This window comes from Acomys russatus, chromosome 31 (assembly GCF_903995435.1).
Source record: "Acomys russatus chromosome 31, mAcoRus1.1, whole genome shotgun sequence".
Taxonomy (NCBI): Eukaryota; Metazoa; Chordata; class Mammalia; order Rodentia; family Muridae; genus Acomys; species Acomys russatus.
Window position 1 is genome coordinate 3,692,247 of NC_067167.1, and position 18,214 is coordinate 3,710,460.

Sequence of the window (18,214 nt, forward strand, 5' to 3'; positions counted from 1 at the left end):
TTAGTTTTAATTAATTATTAGTATTGGTTTATTGTTATTGTTGTTGTTGTGTTATTATTATTATTATTATTATTATTATTATTATTATTATTATTATTATTATTATTATTATTATTATTTATTACATTTATATGTCCTGGGTTTTTGTCTACATGTCCATCTGTCTGTCTGTCCACCACAGGTGCCTGGTACCTGCAAAGGCCAGAAAGGCTGACAGACCCCCATCACTGGAGTAACACATAGCTGCTGTAGCTGTGAGCTAGCATGTCCATGCTGGGACTCTAACCTCAGCCCAAGCTCTTCACCACTGAACCATTTCTCCATCCAGCTGGACTTTATTTCCCCCCAGACAGTGTTTCTCTGTGTAGCCTTGGCTGATCTGGACTTGGTTTGCAGACCAGGCTGGCCTCGAACTCACAGTGATCCACCTGCCTCTGCCTCCTGAGTGTTAGAATTAAAGGCCTGCACCACCATGCCCAGCTCTATTTTTTTTAAGATTTATTTATTTGGTATACAGCGTTGTGCCTGCATGTATACCAGTGCACCAGAAGAGGGCACCAGATCTCATTATAGATGGTTGTCAGCCACGATGTGGTTGCTGGGAATTGAACTCAGGACCTTTGGAAGAACAGCCAGTGCTCTTCACCTCTGAGTCATCTCTCCAGCTCTGGGTCCTTATGTCTTAAAACATCCAGAGCCGAGGATAATGGCACATACCTGTAATCCCAGCACTCAGGAGGCAGAGACAGGCGGATCACTGTGAGTCCGAGGCCAGCCTGGTCTACAAAGTGAGTCCAGGACAGCCAAGATAACACAGAGAAACCCTGTCTCGGAAAAAAACAAAAACAAAAACAAAACATAAGGCAGAGGATGGGCAAGATGGCTCCCAGGGTGAAGGAGCTTTCTTCCAAGCCTGTGGCCTTGAGTTCAAATCCCAGCAGCAACATTATGAACAGAGGGAACCCACTGTTGCAAGTTTTCTCTGACCTCCACAGACTTGCTATGGCACATGTGTACAAAATAAATAAATGTAAGAAAGGGAACTGCGCAAAAGCTGAGCTATTCAGTCAGCCTAGTCAGCCTAGTCAGCCTAGGAGCTATTTTATTAACTGCTTTGGTGACCCTGAGATAGAGTCAAAGCCAACTAAGCACAGGGTGCACTGGAAGAGTGCAAAGTGGGGGTGGGGAGGGACCCGATTGGAAGTCAGGGAACAGCATTCCTGGCAGAGCAAGTGGGGAAAGGCAGAGCTAGGGCTCTGCGAGCTGAGACGGCAGCAAATTGGCTTAGCGGTGAGTGAGGGAGGTGTCCCCGGGCCGCACCCCCCAGCCGCCATCTTCACAGGGACTCCAGCCCCACCACTTCCAGCAGCCGCTGTCCTCTCACGGCCTCCGGTCCTGCACAGAGCGTGTCCTTCTGCGAGAACATCTTGTGTTTGTTGGCGTTCAGCCAGCGATACAAGTCCACCAGGTTCTTGTCGCAGACCCAGGGGTTGTGGGAGACATCGAAGCCATCGTGCATGTCGTGGGCTGGCCTCCCCAGGGACCCCCACAGGCCCGGGGGCGTGCTGGACAGAGAGTTGTTGGACAGATCCAACATGTCCAGCTGTTTTAGGCCCCGGAAGGCGCCGGCCGCCACCTCAGTCAGCTGGTTGTCATTAAGGAACAGGACCCTCAGAAATGGTTGGGGCGCAAGCAGGTCAGTCCCCAGCCTCCGCAGCCGGTTCCCTTCCAGGTGCAGGCGCTGTAGCCGTCTTGGGCCCAGCAGGAACCCCGCGGGCAGCGTCTCCAGCAGGTTTTCCCCAAGGTCGAGGGTGTGCAGGGTGCTGAGCCTGGAGAGGAGCTCATCCGGCAGCAAGCGCAGCCGATTCCCAGCCAGGTCCAGGTGACCTAGGGCGTCCAAGCCCTGCAGCCACTGCTCGCTCGCCGCCTGCAGCTGGTTCTCCCTCAGGACCAGGGTGCGCAGAGCAGCGGAGGCGTTGAACAGCCCGGGGGGCAGGCTGCTGAGCTTGTTGCGGGTAAGATCTAGGACCTCCAGCCTAGGCACGGACACCAGCAGCCCAGGGAGCAGCGCCTGCAGGCGATTGCTGGAGAGGTGCAGCTCCCGCAGACCGGGATACCCTTGCAGGGCTGAGGGCGGCAGCTGCGTCAGGTTAGAGAATTCCACCGACAGATGCACAGTGTCGTTCGGGAGGGGACCCGGGAACTCAGAGGGACCTTGGCAGGAGACCGTGCTGCCCTGAGCCGACTGCAGTATCAGGCATTCCTTGAGGCCAGACCCAGTGCCCTCAGCTGAAGTCACCACGAGGACCAGGAGGAGCAAGGGTCCTGGGAAGGCGGGTGTTGAGGTTCTGGGGGCTGAAGTCAGTAAACCATAGTGAAAATTGTATCCCCCTCTTCCCACCCCCATAGCCCTGGGACAATATAGTCCTCACGGATTGTTGACTGGGTCTATTTTTGTCCCTTTACCTGGGTGAGTGACAGAGCCAGTGAACTCCTATCCATCCTGCAAAACCTCAGTCACACTGTACCCTGGTTTTCGTTCTCACCTGCTGCCTCCTTTCAGCTTCCAGAAGCAGTCTCTGTTCCACAGCACACCTTCCTTCTATGACAGCTAAGTTCCTGGGTCTGGCCTTGGCACACACTTCCTCCTCCCCCACCCCCAACTGCCAGTTTAACAGGTTACCCGTTATTAATTATTCTCCTTCCAAGTATCTAATCTGGTTTGTGTCCTGGGTCTATTCCTATCTCCCTAGTTATGTGTTTGGAAGGGAGAGTCAGTGGACTCCTGTTCATTCTGCAAAACCCCAGCCACAATGCCTTCTCAGGAAGGCGGAAGCTTCGCCCACTGAGCTTCTTTCTCTGTCCAGTTCTGGTTTGGGTTGTGTGGTCACCACTGGGTACTCAGGGAGAACTGAGGGTTCAGGTGGACACAGATCCCTCTGCAGGTATGTCTGGTCCCCACCACAACCCTCCTAGGCCTGGGGCTTCCTTATGGCCGTGGATGTGACCATGGCCTCCGGCCTCCAGCCAGCACCCTCTCCCATCCCTGTTCAAGGGGCCTCTGTCCGTCTGTCTTGGAGTAAGCCTGTTTGTATAGCCTGCATGCCTGAATCTGTTCCTTGCAACCTTGGTCGGTCAGGGCAATGTCCCCATGGCTGTGCTTGGCCTTGTGCTAGTCTGCTCAGCATGGGCAGGGTGGAGACTTACCTGCCTGGTTGCCACCAAGAGGCCATGGCTGCTCCTCTTTTCCCTCTATGTGAGTCCTGTGGCCCGAGGAAGGTGGCTTTATACAGCCCCCCTCCCTAACTCTGGGGCAATGCAGGAAGTGCCTGGGGGACAGGTCAATATTGCTACATCCCTTCCTGGCAGTGGCTGCCCCTTCTCGCCTGCCCTTTCCCCACCTTTCTCCAGCCTTTACTTCCTGGTCTGGGGATCCAGTTCCACCCAGCAACTTTTGGGCTGAGTCCCCATCCACCTCTCCCACCCAGGATTTAGGAATTGAGCTTGCAATGGGACTGGGGACCTGGGCTGCTCTTTGAGCAGGGGACAGGGAACACCAGGAAGCGCAATGGGAAAGCTCTCTGGTCCAGCATACCAGATAACGTTGTTGTTTTCTTTTTCTGCTCAATTAGCTTTCCTATCGAGCAAGGAACACTGCAGGGCTCTGATTTTGAGATCAAGGAATCAAAGCAAGAAGCCGGGCGTGGTGGCGCACGCCTTTAATCCCAGCACTCGGGAGGCAGAGGCAGGCGGATCGCTGTGAGTTCGAGGCCAGCCTGGTCTACAAAGCGAGTCCATGATGGCCACGGCTACACAGAGAAACCCTGTCTCGAAAAAAAAAAAAAAAAAAAAAAAAAGGAACCAAAGCAAGGTGGCTCGGGTTCTTCTGGACTCAGTTTCCTCACCTGCACAGCTGAACTCTGTTTTTTCAAGAGATCCCTTTGATAATTCTGTTTCTCTGTGAAGTGCAGTGTGTGCACGTGTCTGTTGTAAAGACACAGCGTGGTGCCTCACACTTGTCATCACAGCACTCAGGGGTTGAGGTACAGGGGTAGGATGTTCACTTCTGTTTTGACATCAGCCTGGGCTTCATAATGAGACTGTCAAACAAACAACAACAAAAACAGCCAGGCGTGGTGGCGCACGCCTTTAATCCCAGCGCTCCGGAGGCAGAGGCAGGCGGATCTCTGTGAGTTCGAGGCCAGCCTGGTCTACACAGTGAGTCCAGGGCAGCCAAAGCTACACAGAGAAACCCTGTCTCAAAAAAACAAAGCAAAACAAAACAAAACCCTACAATGGCAAAATGCATTTTGAAGGTATGAATTTGCCTTTGAGGAAAACTTTGGCTGCACGCATGCTTGGCACATGCACACACACTTGCACAGGCCAAATAGGTTGATGTTTAGTCTCTTGCTCAGGTGCTCTCCACCTGGTTCATTGAGGCAGGGCCTCTCCCTGTTTGGACTAGGCTGAGCTGCCAGAGGCCAGAGAGCCCCAGGGATTTTCCTGTCTCTGCCTCCCCAGTGCTAAAACTACAGGCACACGCCACCATACCCAGATTTTTTTTTTTTCGAGGCAGGGTTTCTCTGTGGCTGTCCTAGACTCACTTGCTGGCCTCGAACTCACAGCGATCCGCCTGCCTCTGCCTCCCAAGTGCTGGGATTAAAGACAAGCGCCACCACCCATGCCTGGCCATACCTAGATTTTTGTGTGAGGACAAAGGAACTCAAACTCAAGTCTTCATGCTTGGGTAGAAAGTGTTTTTGCCGACTGACCCATCTCCCCAACACCCAGCTCATTCCTCCGTGTTAGCATTTCAACGTTATTAAAGTTTCCTAGGTCTTCACACCTTGCCACGACCTCTCCTCCCACCCCGGATTCTAAGAGGCTAAACCCCTATTTGTTTGCGAGCGGTCTTTGTCCCCCCCCCCCCCCGCAAGTGTTCCCAGTCACCCCAGGAAACAACTGACCCAGAGTCGAGGGGGCCGGTGGATGTAAACAGAGTTTTATTGACGGGGGTAGGGCTGGGGAGGGTCCTGGACTCAGCTGGCCACGTGGCATGCACGGTCAACTGGCGGTCAAAGACTGGACGTCACAAGGGGAGACGGGTGGCATGGGCCTCTCTGACCACCCCAGGGCTGTATTTACAGGGGGGTCTGCCCACCTCCATCCCCCCACAAGACCCCCACAAGCCCTTTAAAAGCAGGTTACTCCATCTCCCAGCCTGGACCCCCCAGGTCCCCTCTGCAGGAGTAGAATTTGAACTCCAAACCGGCACCTCGGAGGCCCTCCCCTGGGCTTCTCTCCGGAAGTCCGAACATTGGCTCAGCCAATGCCAGGGTCTCTGAGGGCGCCATCACCCACATTCCGAGTCGCACACACGCACACCCACGGCAGCCCTGTCTCACACACACGCACACACACACATCTGTCCTGGGCCCTTGCACACAAACAGGCCATGCACACGGACACGCACCCACACACGCAGGGGCCCAGGACCGGGGAGGGGGGTCCCTTCTGAGAAGGATGTGTTGAGGCGGGGAAGGCTTATGTCTGCAGCTCTGCCTTCCCTCACCCCACGTCCTCAACCCCCCCATCCCGGCCGCCACCCCAAGAATGGGGCTGTGCAATTTATTAGAAAAAAAAAAAAAAAAAAAAACCCAACTCGAAATAAACAAAAATCAAAGTCTATGCGCAGAAGGTCAAAGGTCGGCCTCCTCCCGCCCACCCCGGGGGCTCCGTGTCCTGCACCCTCCAGGACGGAGGGTCTTGTGCTTCCCTGTGGCGAGGGGATCCCCACGCGCATGCGTGGAGGACAAACGCACCCCACTCGGCACTGGCAGGGCTCAGTGACCTGGGCTGGTGCCCCGGTCTCTGTGGTTGGCACCGTCGAGGCGTATGCCCGGCCTAGGGCACTGGGGGTGCAGTCCGCTCGCCTGCCCCGCAGGGCAGCAGGTGCGTAGAGTCCGCGGGTGGGTGGCGGCGTGGACGGTGACCTCCGGGCCGGGCCTCCCCGCTGTTGAATGTGTGCGTGCGCCGCAGCGCGGCTGCGGGAGGTCCGTGGGGACCGGGCCTCCGCAGGCTGCTGGTCGCGGGTGGGCTCCACGGCCCAGGCAGGCCATCGCCAGCCGATGGGTCCAAGGGGCCTGTGGGTGCGGACACCACCCGCCGGCGGTCCGGGCTGGCGTGGGGCGTGAGTGGGAAGTCGACTGGGTGCGAGGCCCGGCCGGGTCTGGGGGCGCAGAGGCGACCTTCGGGGCCCGGCTCGGCCGGCACCGGGAGCTGCTCGGGGGCGCGGGCGGGCGCCAGCAGCAGAAGGGAGGTGGAGGCTGAGGCGGACAGCAGCGCGTGGCTGTGGTCCCAGGCTCGCGGCCCCAGGGCGTGGGCGTGTGGGTGCGGCGTGGGCAAGCGCTTCTGGGGCAGCGGCGTCTGTTCCGGGGTGGGCAGGAGCCCAGAGTCCAGGTCGTGAGGGCCACCGTGCAGCAGCGCCGCCTTCGTCCAGCCGTTCTGCATGAGTGGGGCTAGCAGGGCCTCTGGGGGACCCCCGGGGCCGCTGCCGGCTCCTCCACGACCCCCGGGCCCCGTCCCCCTGCGCTCGCCAAGCCGGCTCACGCTCAGCACTGCCTCGCCGCCGCCGTGCGCCAGGATAGCCTCCTTGTCCTTGCGCCGGGCCAGCTCCCGCCGCTCGCGGAGACCCACGAACCAGCCCACGCTGAAGCCGGACACTACGGCTCCCACCACGAACGCCGCCACCGAGGACGTCACCAGCAGGTTCACCGACACCAGCCCTGCGCGCTCATCTGAGAGGCTAGCGCGCAAGAGTCCTGGGAACAGACGGCGAGAAGGAGGCTGTGAGGTCTGATCCTGGAAAGGCACTGCGCCACGCCCCATTCTGGGCGGTCTCATCCATGACCACGCCCTCACCCCCTCACAAAGGAATTCTACGCAGGGGCTGTAAGCCTGAGCCAGGACCCCATGTCGATTTTTTTTTTTTTTTTTTTTTTTTTTTTTTTTTTTTTTTTCTCTCTCTCTGAAAAAAACGGCATTTTCTCTTCAGGTGGCTCTCATTTTCACCCCTCCCTGCATCAGCCACCAGAGGGCGCCCGTGATTGATCACTGAGCGTTGCCCAGTCTTCCACGGTTTCCACCTCACTCAGGAAGTCTGTGATGTGTTCACCCCCACCCCCAGCACGGAATGACCCTGGATGGTGTCACAACATACAGGGGAATCCCTTTCTCGGCTTACCAGTGCAGTCCCCTAAGCCAGAGGTGCTGGCCCCAGATACATCTTGCTCAAACGCAGCACTGAAGTGGGGATAAGGGAATAGAAGTTGACTTAGCACAGATAGCCCTTCCACGCCTAGCAGCACAGCACAGGGAAGGGGAGCACAGACCATCGGTTGTCAGACACGGCCCCCCACGTGTCCCCCTTCCCCATACATACCTGGTTCCTGGTCTGAGAAAGATACAGGAACCGTCGGGGGCCCATCCACAGTACGGATCCTGGCTGCCAATACAGTTCCTAGGTGAGCACGGAAAAGCCAGTCAGGGGACCTGGGCGACGGGTCTTCCAGTCACCCCAGCTGTGGCCGACTCAGAATGAGTCTTGGAGGCCTGGACTACTTCCTCTCCAATTTCCACACAAGAAAACGGATGCCCAGGTCTGAAGCATAGCCCACAGGCTGGGTTGGAGTCTGAGCCCACATAACCTGTCCTCCCAGCAGCCGCCACACAGTGTCCTTATTGCTCCTCCAATGCAGGCTCCATCCTGCCCCAGGGCCTTTGCACGGCTGTTCCTTGCCCAGTTTGCCTCTCAGGAATCAAAGCGTTTCCCTTTGCCTCCCACCCTGCGCCAGCCCTGTGTTTGGGGGGAGGGCACTCACTTCATGCACCCTGAGTACAGCTGGCAGCGGGCGACAGGCACACGAACCACACAGTGGGGGAAAGCTGCCAGCAGGCCACCGGAGGCTGCATCCAGTTCTAGACTCAGCAACCGCTGCCCCCACTCACCACCACTGCCGGGTCGTCCACACCTGGGCACACAGGGTGGTGAGTGAGGCTGGTGTGCCCACCCTGGTGTTCAGCCAGCCACTCCCACTTCCCTGGCTATGTCCCCAGAGACCTGTCTGGCCGGTAGGTCTCGAACTCCTCCAGGAAGATGCTGGGCCCAGCAGTCCCTGAGACACTGGAGTTGGGCCTCACGAGGAATTTGAGGACTGTGCCAACCTCGGAGCCAAGGAAGACTATTGTCTGGTTGCCCCATGGGCCTGCACCCACATCCACAGCCACTCGGGTTAGCTGGTGCCTGGAACGCAAGATGGACTTGGAGGTCAGGTTTGTCCTGAAGCTCCCAAAGGCCTCCCATCCCCTGACCTGTGGGGTGCAGGAGTAGTTACACAAATACACACTGATGCTGGGCGTGGTGGCGCATGCCTTTAATCCCAGCACTTGGGAGGCAGAAGCAGGTGGATTGCTCTGTTTGAAGACAGCCTGGTCTACAAAGTGAGTCTAGGACAGTCAAGGCTACACAGAGAAACCCTGTCTCAAACCCCTCCCCCCAAAAATATATAATATATAATATATAATATATATATATATATATATATATATATATATATATAAAAACAAATACACACTGACATTTGCATGCTGATGGACCCAACACCAACAAGTCAGGCTATGTCCTGCCACATGCTCTTGTGCCAGGCTGTCCTTGCCCAGCAGATCCCTCAATAAATAAAGGCCCTGAACCAGGACCTGTCCCCCCTCCCACCATGCCAGGCTAGGGTGCCCCCATCACCAGCACTGACCGCATCAGAGTCCTCACAATCCAGGGTGCATGGCCCAGGGAGGGTACAGCCTCGTCCATCAGTGGATGGGTCTTCACAAAGTTGAGGATCTCATCAGGCAGGGCACTGGATGCATTGTACCGCATGCCAGGAGCCGCGCAGCATCCGGGCCTGGGGGAACACAGGGGAGTCAGGAAGGATGCTGGGACCCCATAATGGGGCTCTGCTTCAGTGGAGCATCTGGGGCACAATTTGATTGTTTGTTCGGTTTTGGTTTTTGGGGGGCAGGGTTTCTCTGTGTAGCCTTGACTATCCTGGACTCGCTTTGTAGACCAGGCTGGCCTCGAACTCACAGTGATCCGCCTGCCTCTGCCTCCTGAGTGCTGGAATTAAAGGCCTGCGCCACCACCACCCGCCTGGGGCCCCAATTTGAATGGCTCCCAGCTCTGACTTGGTACATTCTGGTCCGGTCTCCCCCTGGGCCTCACACAGGCTAGCTATAGCCTCTGCCTAGCTTTTCCCTCAGCAAATGAAGGTCACTGACTAAGGCCTGGTTCTTCCCAGTGTCTCCCAGTGCTGCATGTTCCACAAGCTTCTCACGGTCCCCCTCCATCGCCTCCTCATCCAACATGGCGAGCTGGGCTGACCTCCCCCAAGCCCAGCCTCTGTGGGAGCGGGACAGTCCTCGGGCACCCTGTGAAGATGGAAGCCTCCGTCACCTGGGCCGTGGCACTTGGTCTTCAGGCACTGGCGTCCAGATGGACTCAGGGGACTTCTGCTCTCGGAAGCGACCTTCGAACACAGCAGCCACTTGGTTCATGTCGAAGGCGCAGACAGCCGAGCCGGGGATGCTGTAGAGGGCGAGAGACAACGCTGAGACGGACATCGCATGACTTTTGGCGTCACGTACGTCAGTGTGCAAATGTCAGCGTGTATTTGTGTAACTGCTCCCGCCACTGCACAGTCTCCCCAAGAGCCTCTGCCTCGGGGCCTTTGCAGGCATTCAGTCTCCATTTGCCTATTGCTCCTTCACGCTATCTGACCCACGTCGAGGAGGCCCTGCTGCACGGTGACATCCTCCACACTGTCTCCCTCCGCGCCTGCCACATGAACCTCCTTCCTCCCACCAGCACAGTCTCTGAACCTTCCCCTGCGCTGTCCTCTCTCCCACTCCCCAATGTCCCCCCTTCAGGATCCTTTCCTGGCGTGTCAGGTAGGACAAGAGGACCCTGGCTGTCTCTTTTGTTCCTTGCCCACTTCTCCCCCACCCCACCCCCCACTTGTCACAGAGGATGCCACCTAACACATAGGCATCCATTGCTGAGTGGATGTGTGAATCCTGGGATTCTGGGCAAGCAACACCGCTCCCCCTCCCTCCCAGAAGGCACCCGCCAGTGTGGGCTGCTGACCTATTGCTGGGGGTTGAGAAGACAGCGAGGATCACCGGACGGCCACCCAGGCTCACCACACCCGTCACAGCCTGCAGGACATTGAAGTAGAAGTGGGAGTCCCCAGGCACCGAGCAGTTGAGGCGGGCCTTCAGGAAGGAGGTCCACTGCTTCTCCAGCACCCGCGGGGAGCCGCCCACATCATTTTTGCACACACGGGCCACACGGGATACCACCACCTAAACAAGCAGCAGGTACCAGGAACAACCTGAGTCGGCTGCTGCCTGCCGTGCAGGACAAGGGAATTTCTGTAACAAAGGACTAGGTGGTGGGGGGGGGGGTGCAGGGGGAGGGAAGACCAGCCACCCACAGCACTCTGGATGCCAGACAGCAGGGATGGGGTGGCACAGGCACCAATGCAAGACAGAAATGGTTGGGTGAGGGATCAGTGGATGGATGGATGAAGAGATGGGTGGATGGATGGATGGATGGATGGATGAAAAGATGGATGGGTGGATGAAGAAATGGATGGATGGGTGGGGCTGGAGAGATGGCTCAGTGGTTAAGAGCACCGACTGCTCTTCCAGAGGTCCTGAGTTCAATTCCCAGCAACCACATGGTGGCTCACAACCATCTATAATGTGATCTGATCATACTGTATTCATAATAAATAAATCTTAAAAAAAAAAAAAAAGAGATGGATGGGTGGATGGATGGAAAAATGGATAGATGGGTAGAAGAATGGATGGATGGATGGATGGATGGATGGATGGATGGATGGGTGGATGGGTGGATGGATGGATGGGTGGGTGGATGGATAGATGGGTGGATGGATAGATGGATGGATGGGTGGATGGATGGATGGGTGGATGGATAGATGGATGGATGGGTGGGTGGATGGATGATGGATGGGTGGATGGATGAAGAGATCGATGGATGAGTGGATGGGTGGGTGGGTGGATGGATGGCTGGGTGGATGGATGGCTGGGTGGGTGGATGGCTGGGTGGGTGGATGGCTGGGTGGGTGGACTGTGTGCAGGCTCGGGTTGATGGTTCTGTGAAGGGCTGAAAAATAGATAGTTTAGTTTCTGGTCCTGAGACAGACAGTGTTGAGGGACAGATGACAGTCAGGCTGTGGGGCCACATGACACCAATGTCTGCAACCCTGCTCTCTACAGAGCCTTCAAGCTCCACAGTTGCTCCTTGAATGTCTTTCACCCTCAGAGACCTGGTCCTGGCTGGAGGGGACACTGTGAAGGCTGGCTCCTCGCATGCATGGGAGTTTCATGGATTATATACCTCCTGCCCACCTTCCCTGCCCTGAACTCCCAGATCAGTGTCCCCTGCCCAGGCATCTCAGGGGTCACAGCATAACCTTTTCCAGATAGTTAAACTCCATGGCAATCTCCCGGAAGAAGAAGTAAACGTGGCTTCCCCACTCCACTGCATGCACGAAGTAAGGCTCTGTTGAGAGAACATGTTGGGATCCAGCCTCAGTCATCATGAAGGGGTCTCTGAGGGATAAATGTCATCAGCGTGTACTGTGCTCTCTACTGTAAGGAAGGGACTAGTCACTCAGCCAAGATGAACCGAGCCCAGTTTGGCTTTTTTGGAGGTGAGTGGGGGGTCATAAGCCAAAAACTCACTGTGTCCACTGTCCCCATGCCAGGCTGTGGTATTTTCTGAAGCCTTCCTCGCTCTTTGGTGAAGAGCTCAGCTCTGAGGTCTCCTCTCCTGTGTCCCCCTCCCTCTGCCCCCTCGTGAGGCTCCTCTGCCACCCACCTCCAGCGTGTTCTACTTTACATTAAAACCTTCCGTCTAGTTTCATCTTTAAAAAGACTAGACATTAAAAAAAAAAAAAAAAAAAAAAAAACCCAACAGAGGCTGGAGAGATGTCTCAGAGGTTAAGAATTCTGACTGTCATTCCAGGGGTCCTGAGTTCAATTCCCAGCACCCACATGGTGGCTCACGACCATCTATAATGGGATCTGACGCCCTCTTCTGGCCTGCACGTGTATATGCAGGCAGAGCACTGTATACATACTAATAAATAAATAAATCTTTAAAAAAAAAAAAAAAAGGCCAGGCGCAGTGGCGCAGGCCTTTAATCCCAGCACTCGGGAGATAGAGGCAGGCGGATCGCTGTGAGTTCGAGGCCAGTCTGGTCTACAAAGCGAGTCCAGGACAACCACGGCTACACAGAGAAACCCTGTCTCAAAACAAAATGAAACAAAACAAAACAAAAAAAACCCCGACAGATTCCAAAAACCTAGGTCCTAGCCTCTCCTCGCACGATCTCTGGGACTGTCACGCGGTTGGGATGCATCAGGTGAATGTCACCTCTACAAGGTCTGCCCTCTGTTCTCACAGGCCTCACCTTTAAACCACTTGGAGTCATGCTTCACGGTGCGCAGCGTGGGCCGGTCCCCGAGGCTGCGGTAGATGACGGCGTCGATGGCTAGGAAGTCAGTCACCGTGGCTGTGAAGAGCATCCCGTCTGGATATGGGGGAGCAGGGAGTGAGGAAAGCAGGTGGGGTCAGCCCGAGAAGGCCCAGAGAGAAGCCCAGGTTTAGTGACACAGGCCCGAATCCCAGCACTCAGGGAGGCAGAGGCAGGTGGATCTTCATGAGTCTGAGGTCTACCTGGCCTACAGAGCGAGTTCCAGGACAGTTAGGGTCACACAGTGAACCCCTGTGTCAGAAAACGACAACAATGAGGCTGGGAAGGTGGCTCAGAGGTTAAGAGCACTGTCTGCTCTTCTAGAGGTCCTGAGTTCAATTCCCAGCATCCACATGGTGGCTCACAACCATCTATAATGTGATCTGGTGCTCTCTTCTGGCCTGCAGGTCTACATGCAGACAGAACATTGTATACATAATAAATAAACAAATCTTTAAAAAAAAAGAAAGAAAGAAAACAACAACAATAACAATAATAGGAGGCCCAGGGGGGTGGGGGTCAATTATAATCCCAGCCTAGTTGTGAAGTGTCACCATGCTGAGCCTGGATCCCATCACGCTCCTATGACCGGAGGAGCCTGAATCGATCCCAGGCTGAGTCCCTTACTCAGGATGAAACTAAGTCCAGCTGAGCATTGGTCCCAGGTGAAAGGTCTTCCTCCAGCTCAGCCTAGCCACCATGATGATTCTGACCGTATCCGCTTAGATCTGGCCCATTTCCCAGCTGCCTCTGAGTGACCAAGACTTTAGACATGAAACCGGGTGGTGGTGGCGCGCACACCTTTAATCCCAGCACCGGGGGGTGGGGGTGGGTGGAGGATAGGGAGTGGGAGTTGGGGCCAGAGGCAGGCAGATTACTGTGAGTTTGAGGCCAGCCTGGTCTACAAAATGAGTCCAGGATAGTCAAGGCTACACAGAGAAACCTTGTTTCGAAAAACCAAAAAATAAAAAATAAAAGATTTTAGACATGAAAAATGCCTCTCTTGAGGCTGGACACATCTACAGCAGGACATACCTGAGAAGAGGGCAACATTGGCGTGTTTGGGATCATAGGGGCAGCGGGCCATACCGCTGATGCTGTCCCCGACAGGCTGCAGCGTGTCCATCTGCAGGGAGGACAGAGTCTGAGCAATAGATTTGCCTCACCCTGCCTGGCAGCTCCCGGCTTTCCCGGTCCTCCACTCCAGGCAAAAAACCCTAGTTACTGTGTGACTCTGTCAGTCAGCCTCTCTGAGGCTCAGTTTCCTGGTCTGTGAATGGGCCCAAGTCTATTGTAGTCAGTCTTGCAAGAAAAACGGGCGGGGGGGGGGGGGGGAGGGAGGGGGGGGGGAAGCCCTCCCTGCAGGCCTAGGGTAGCGGTGTGTGTGTGGCTGGGAGGAAGCACAGGGCAGATGGGGGCGAAGCATTCCCTTGGGGGCTCGGAAAGGGCCGAGACTCACACTGTAATTGGCACAGATAGGATTGAACGCGTTGGAGCCACACACGAAGAGCGTGGACTCGTCACGAAGCAGGAGCACCTTGACAAAGTTCCGACACTCTCCCTGGGGAGGGGAAGAAGGCGGGAGATGTGGAGGGTGTTGCCTGTGCCCTGGGCGCTCTAAAGTCAAGGCTGACTGAGGTTTGGGGCATAGGACCGAAGGAGGTTGGGCATGGCCTGGGTAGACTGGGTGTGGCAACTGAGGCACCGGACTCCTCCCTTGAGGCTGGCCACGGAGCTTTGAGGCCCAACTCGGAACATGGCCAGGGAGGGCAGGATGGGGATAGGCCAGGCCAGGGAGAGGGACAGGGACAGGCGCCTCTAACCTCTTGCTTGCCCTTCATCCGGCACACATCGATGTCGCTGGGATTGGAGCGCCAGGTCAGCTTCTGCCCGCACGGAGAAAGTGTGGTGAGGGCTGTGTGGCCCCCTAGCATGCCTCAGCCCTCTCCTCCCAGCTGACTGACTCCATCTCTCCTCACAGAGCCCCGGTGCAGCACCCCGTTTCTCACCCGCTGGTACCGCAGCTCCGTGGATGTGGCCGGCTCCAATTCTACCTGGTACAGGTTGTCTCTGCAGGAAGGGCACGGTTCCTGAGACTGGGGTGGGGGTGGGGGGAACCCTGCCACCTTCAGCCCAACCACAGTAGACGTGATGGCCATGCGGCACCCGCACCATTCCTGGCCTGTACTGTGGTTTCTGACTTGGAAATCTCCCCACCTCCACCCCTTTCTCACTCGCCCCCGACACCCTGCATGTTGCCACCAGGTCTAGTCTCTAAACCCGCACAGCTTGGACACATGCCGGCCTCAGCATTTTGGAAAACCGCCACCAGGGGGCGGCTGTGAGCACCAAGCCAGCTATGGCTTCTCGGCCCCGCAGCCGCCGCATCTTCCCCTCCACCACTCTCTCTAGGCACCCAGTAAACTGTGTCCCAGACACTGTCCCTAACAGTTACACATCCAAGTCAACTCTAGCGCCCTTAAAACTCAGGCTTAAGGCAGGTGGATCTCTGGGAGTTTGAAGCTAGCCTGGTCTACATAGCGAGTTCTAGGACAGCCAGGGCTACACAGTGAGACCCTGACTCAAACAAAGCAAGCAAAACCCACCCAACACTCAGTACCGTTAAACTCAGGGCTCAATAGCCTTAAACCAGCATTCAGCACCATGGAGTCACACATGCCATCCAAGTAGCAGGCCTATCACGCACCTGTCAAACGTGCTACTGTGTGGGCCCCTCAACATTTGCATACCTGTCCCCGATGAACAGTGTCCTGTTAACGCGTAGCACCCGCTGGATGTTGAGGTCGTCAGCACCCTCTGCAGGGGTTGGACGACCAGGCCCGCTGCCCACGAACACAGGGTAGTGGCTCAGGTCTAGGAAAAGGTGTGGAAGGAGAATGCATTTAGAAATAATATCCTGCCCGCCCAAGACCGCGACACCCCCAGCCCATCACCCCCAGACTCACAGTCCCTGGGAGCCACGCTGAGTGGAGGCGGTTCTTCTGGGAAAAGGCCGTGGGCAACCCCCAGGAGCAACAGCAGGAGCAGCAGATGGGTCGGGAGGAGAGGGGGCACTCTCGGGGTCCACATGGTGAGGACCAGGTGGCCACAGGTGACACCTGCAAAGCCAGGATGGCCGGGAGTGGCGCGGTCTGCAGTGCCACCAGAGGCCGGGAGAGGGCGCGCGAGCCCCTCCCTTCCTCCCAGAATAAAATAACAATAACATTGATAATAATAACGACGCTCAGGCGTTGTTTAATTAACAAGCGACTTTACGACCACATGTGAGTAAAAATCTCAGGAAATAGCTGCAAACCAAAATGCATTAGGTAATTAAAAATTAATCACGAGAATTACAATAATGGATATTATCTTAAAACATGCGGTTAAAAAATCCAATCTCAAAAAGCTTTTTAAAAAAATCATTCAAATTAAAACGTGAAAAGCTTTAGAGCCTAGCGTCGTGGCACAGGCCTGTCATCTCATCCCTGGAGAGGGTGAGGCAAGACCACTATTAGTTCTAGGCCAGCCTGGTCTACATAGCAAGGCCCCCGTGATAAAACCAAATGGCAACAAAATTAAAGCAAACAAACAAAGAGCAGCAGGATTCCAAATTCAAAGGCGGAACAAAACATAACAGAATTTAAACTCCTTAGCATTTTATAAACCACAACATAAGCGATGGGAATCATGGGACATCCCGGTGCGCAAGGGTCCCGGGGTTGCAGGTGCGTTTGATTTCCTGTCCCCTTGGGCTGCTTTCTTCTGCTCTCATTCACACGCGGGACCCCACCCCTCGAAACCTGGGGACCCCAGGTCATGGCACCACCTCCCTACCAGAAAGGGGTGCAGTCCAGGTTCAAGACACCCAACATGGAATTCTCAGCAGCTTTGTCAATCTCCAACAAGCTCTGGGTCTCAGTTTTCCCATGCAGGCAGCAGAGATGTCACCCTGGCCTGCCCTGCCCTTGAGTCTTGGGGATCCCAAGCCCCAGCAGATGGGGGGCGACAGCAGGAACATCAGCCCCAGAACGCCGGGCTCTAACGGTCAGGGCCAAAAAAACAGGAAGACCTTGCACAGCTTCCCCTGCCTGACCCTGGCTTCCAGGATTTGTGACTCAGAGGATGCGTGTCTTCAGACATGGGCCTACTTCCTTATGAGCTTCGTAAACTGGCTCCTCCCTTGTGCTGCCCCCCTGTACCCGCCCCATGACCCCAGATTCCAGGAAACTGACCTCAGCACTGTAGCCCCCTTAACCCCTGTTACCTCCCCCAACCCTTCACTGGGGGATTCTAGGTGGGGGGGAGGGGAAGGGGGCGCTCCATCCTTGACCACGCCCCCAAGCCCCTCACTGAGGGGTGGGGCTCGACCCACAAGCCACGCCCACAGCTCTTTTACTTTTTAATCCCTGGACAAGGTCTGATTCTGTGATTCAAAGTTCACCAGACACAACAACCACAGGAGCCGCATTGGGGACGTCTGAGTCCAATGAGAGCCCCTGACCACCACCACCTCCCTACCAAATAAGAAGGGATAATAAAAATAAAAAAAATTTTGAGACAGAATTTTACTATGTGGACCAGGCTGACCTCAGCCTTCCTGAGAGCCACCCGCGAGCACCGAATCACTGTCGTGCTGGTGCTCCATCCTACTTCGCCTCAGGCGTGCCTCCACCCCTCCTGGCTACAGCGGGACGCACCGCACAGGACGCCCCCCTCCCCTGTCACGCTGCCCGACTCCCCAACCCCCAGCCCCCGCCCCGCCCAGCCCAGTCCCAGGTTAATGGCACAGTTGTAACACATTTTTGGACTCCACCAGAATTCTCCAAGCATGCAACAGATGGGAGGAAACCATGGGCCTCTCTCCTCCGTCAGACTGGCTCTGAAGCCCTGTCCTCCCTGCCTTCAGGCTCTGGACACGAGGGGGCGCCGAGTCCGTCCGTGGTCTCCATTGCTCCCACATCCTCCCGCGGTCCTCAGCCCTGCAGCGGAGACCCACACCTGCCTCCTTCTCAGTCCCTTGACCCCCTGCTCCTCCTACAGCACTCTACTGCACCCCACAGCCTTTGCGCAGGCTGACCCCAGGTGCCAGCAGGCAGGCCCACAGAGCTCTCTCCTAGAGTGTTTGGGGATAAATGATCAACCCTAAGCGTTGCACCCTGCCCACGTCACTGCCTCCCCCTGCCCCCTAGTCGTCTGCCACACACCCACTGTCCACTCTCTCAGGCAGGTCTCTCTCTCCGGCAGGTCTCTCTCTCCGGAAGTCCCCAGGAAGTCAGACCACCTGCGCGTGCTCCCAGGTGTGTGTTCACCCAGGCACGTGTCCCAGTTGTGAGAAGGCCACCCTCATGTGTGTTCACGCACGTCCCAGGGTGCACCCCCCCCCAGCACCTGCCTTCCTACCTCCCCCACAAATGGCTTTCAGAGGCTTCGGGTGACAGCCAAACCTCACTGTCTGTGTGGGGAAACCGCGGTCCCTGTATGCGGGATGCCAAGGTCCAGCCTGCGGTTCTCACTCAGACCACAACCCAGCTGGCTCTGGGATCTGTGACGGAGGAATGGCCACTTCCCAGGCTGTGGCTGCCATTCGCTCCCTG

The 18,214-nt window shown here is 56.2% G+C and overlaps 2 protein-coding genes across 2 annotated transcripts; both read right to left on the reverse strand.

The window, feature by feature from the left end:
* Nucleotides 1-1,336: 1,336 nt before the first annotated feature.
* Nucleotides 1,337-2,407, reverse strand: Lrg1 (leucine rich alpha-2-glycoprotein 1). Its single transcript, XM_051172740.1, has one exon. It carries the CDS (start codon nt 2,405-2,407, stop codon nt 1,337-1,339), a length of 1,071 nt encoding a protein of 356 aa, XP_051028697.1.
* Nucleotides 2,408-5,651: 3,244 nt separating this feature from the next.
* On the reverse strand, nt 5,652-16,729 carry Sema6b (semaphorin 6B). The gene is made up of 17 exons (XM_051139609.1): nt 16,455-16,729; nt 15,584-15,736; nt 15,368-15,491; nt 14,627-14,687; nt 14,441-14,503; nt 14,077-14,178; nt 13,653-13,743; nt 12,555-12,674; nt 11,553-11,641; nt 10,199-10,416; nt 9,509-9,640; nt 8,811-8,960; nt 8,123-8,305; nt 7,884-8,033; nt 7,445-7,522; nt 7,247-7,305; nt 5,652-6,824 (listed from the first exon to the last, which is right to left on the reverse strand). The coding sequence occupies exons 2-17, from the start codon at nt 15,705-15,707 to the stop codon at nt 5,908-5,910; spliced, it is 2,661 nt and encodes an 886-aa protein (XP_050995566.1). The 5' UTR covers nt 15,708-15,736; nt 16,455-16,729; the 3' UTR covers nt 5,652-5,907.
* Nucleotides 16,730-18,214: the final 1,485 nt, after the last annotated feature.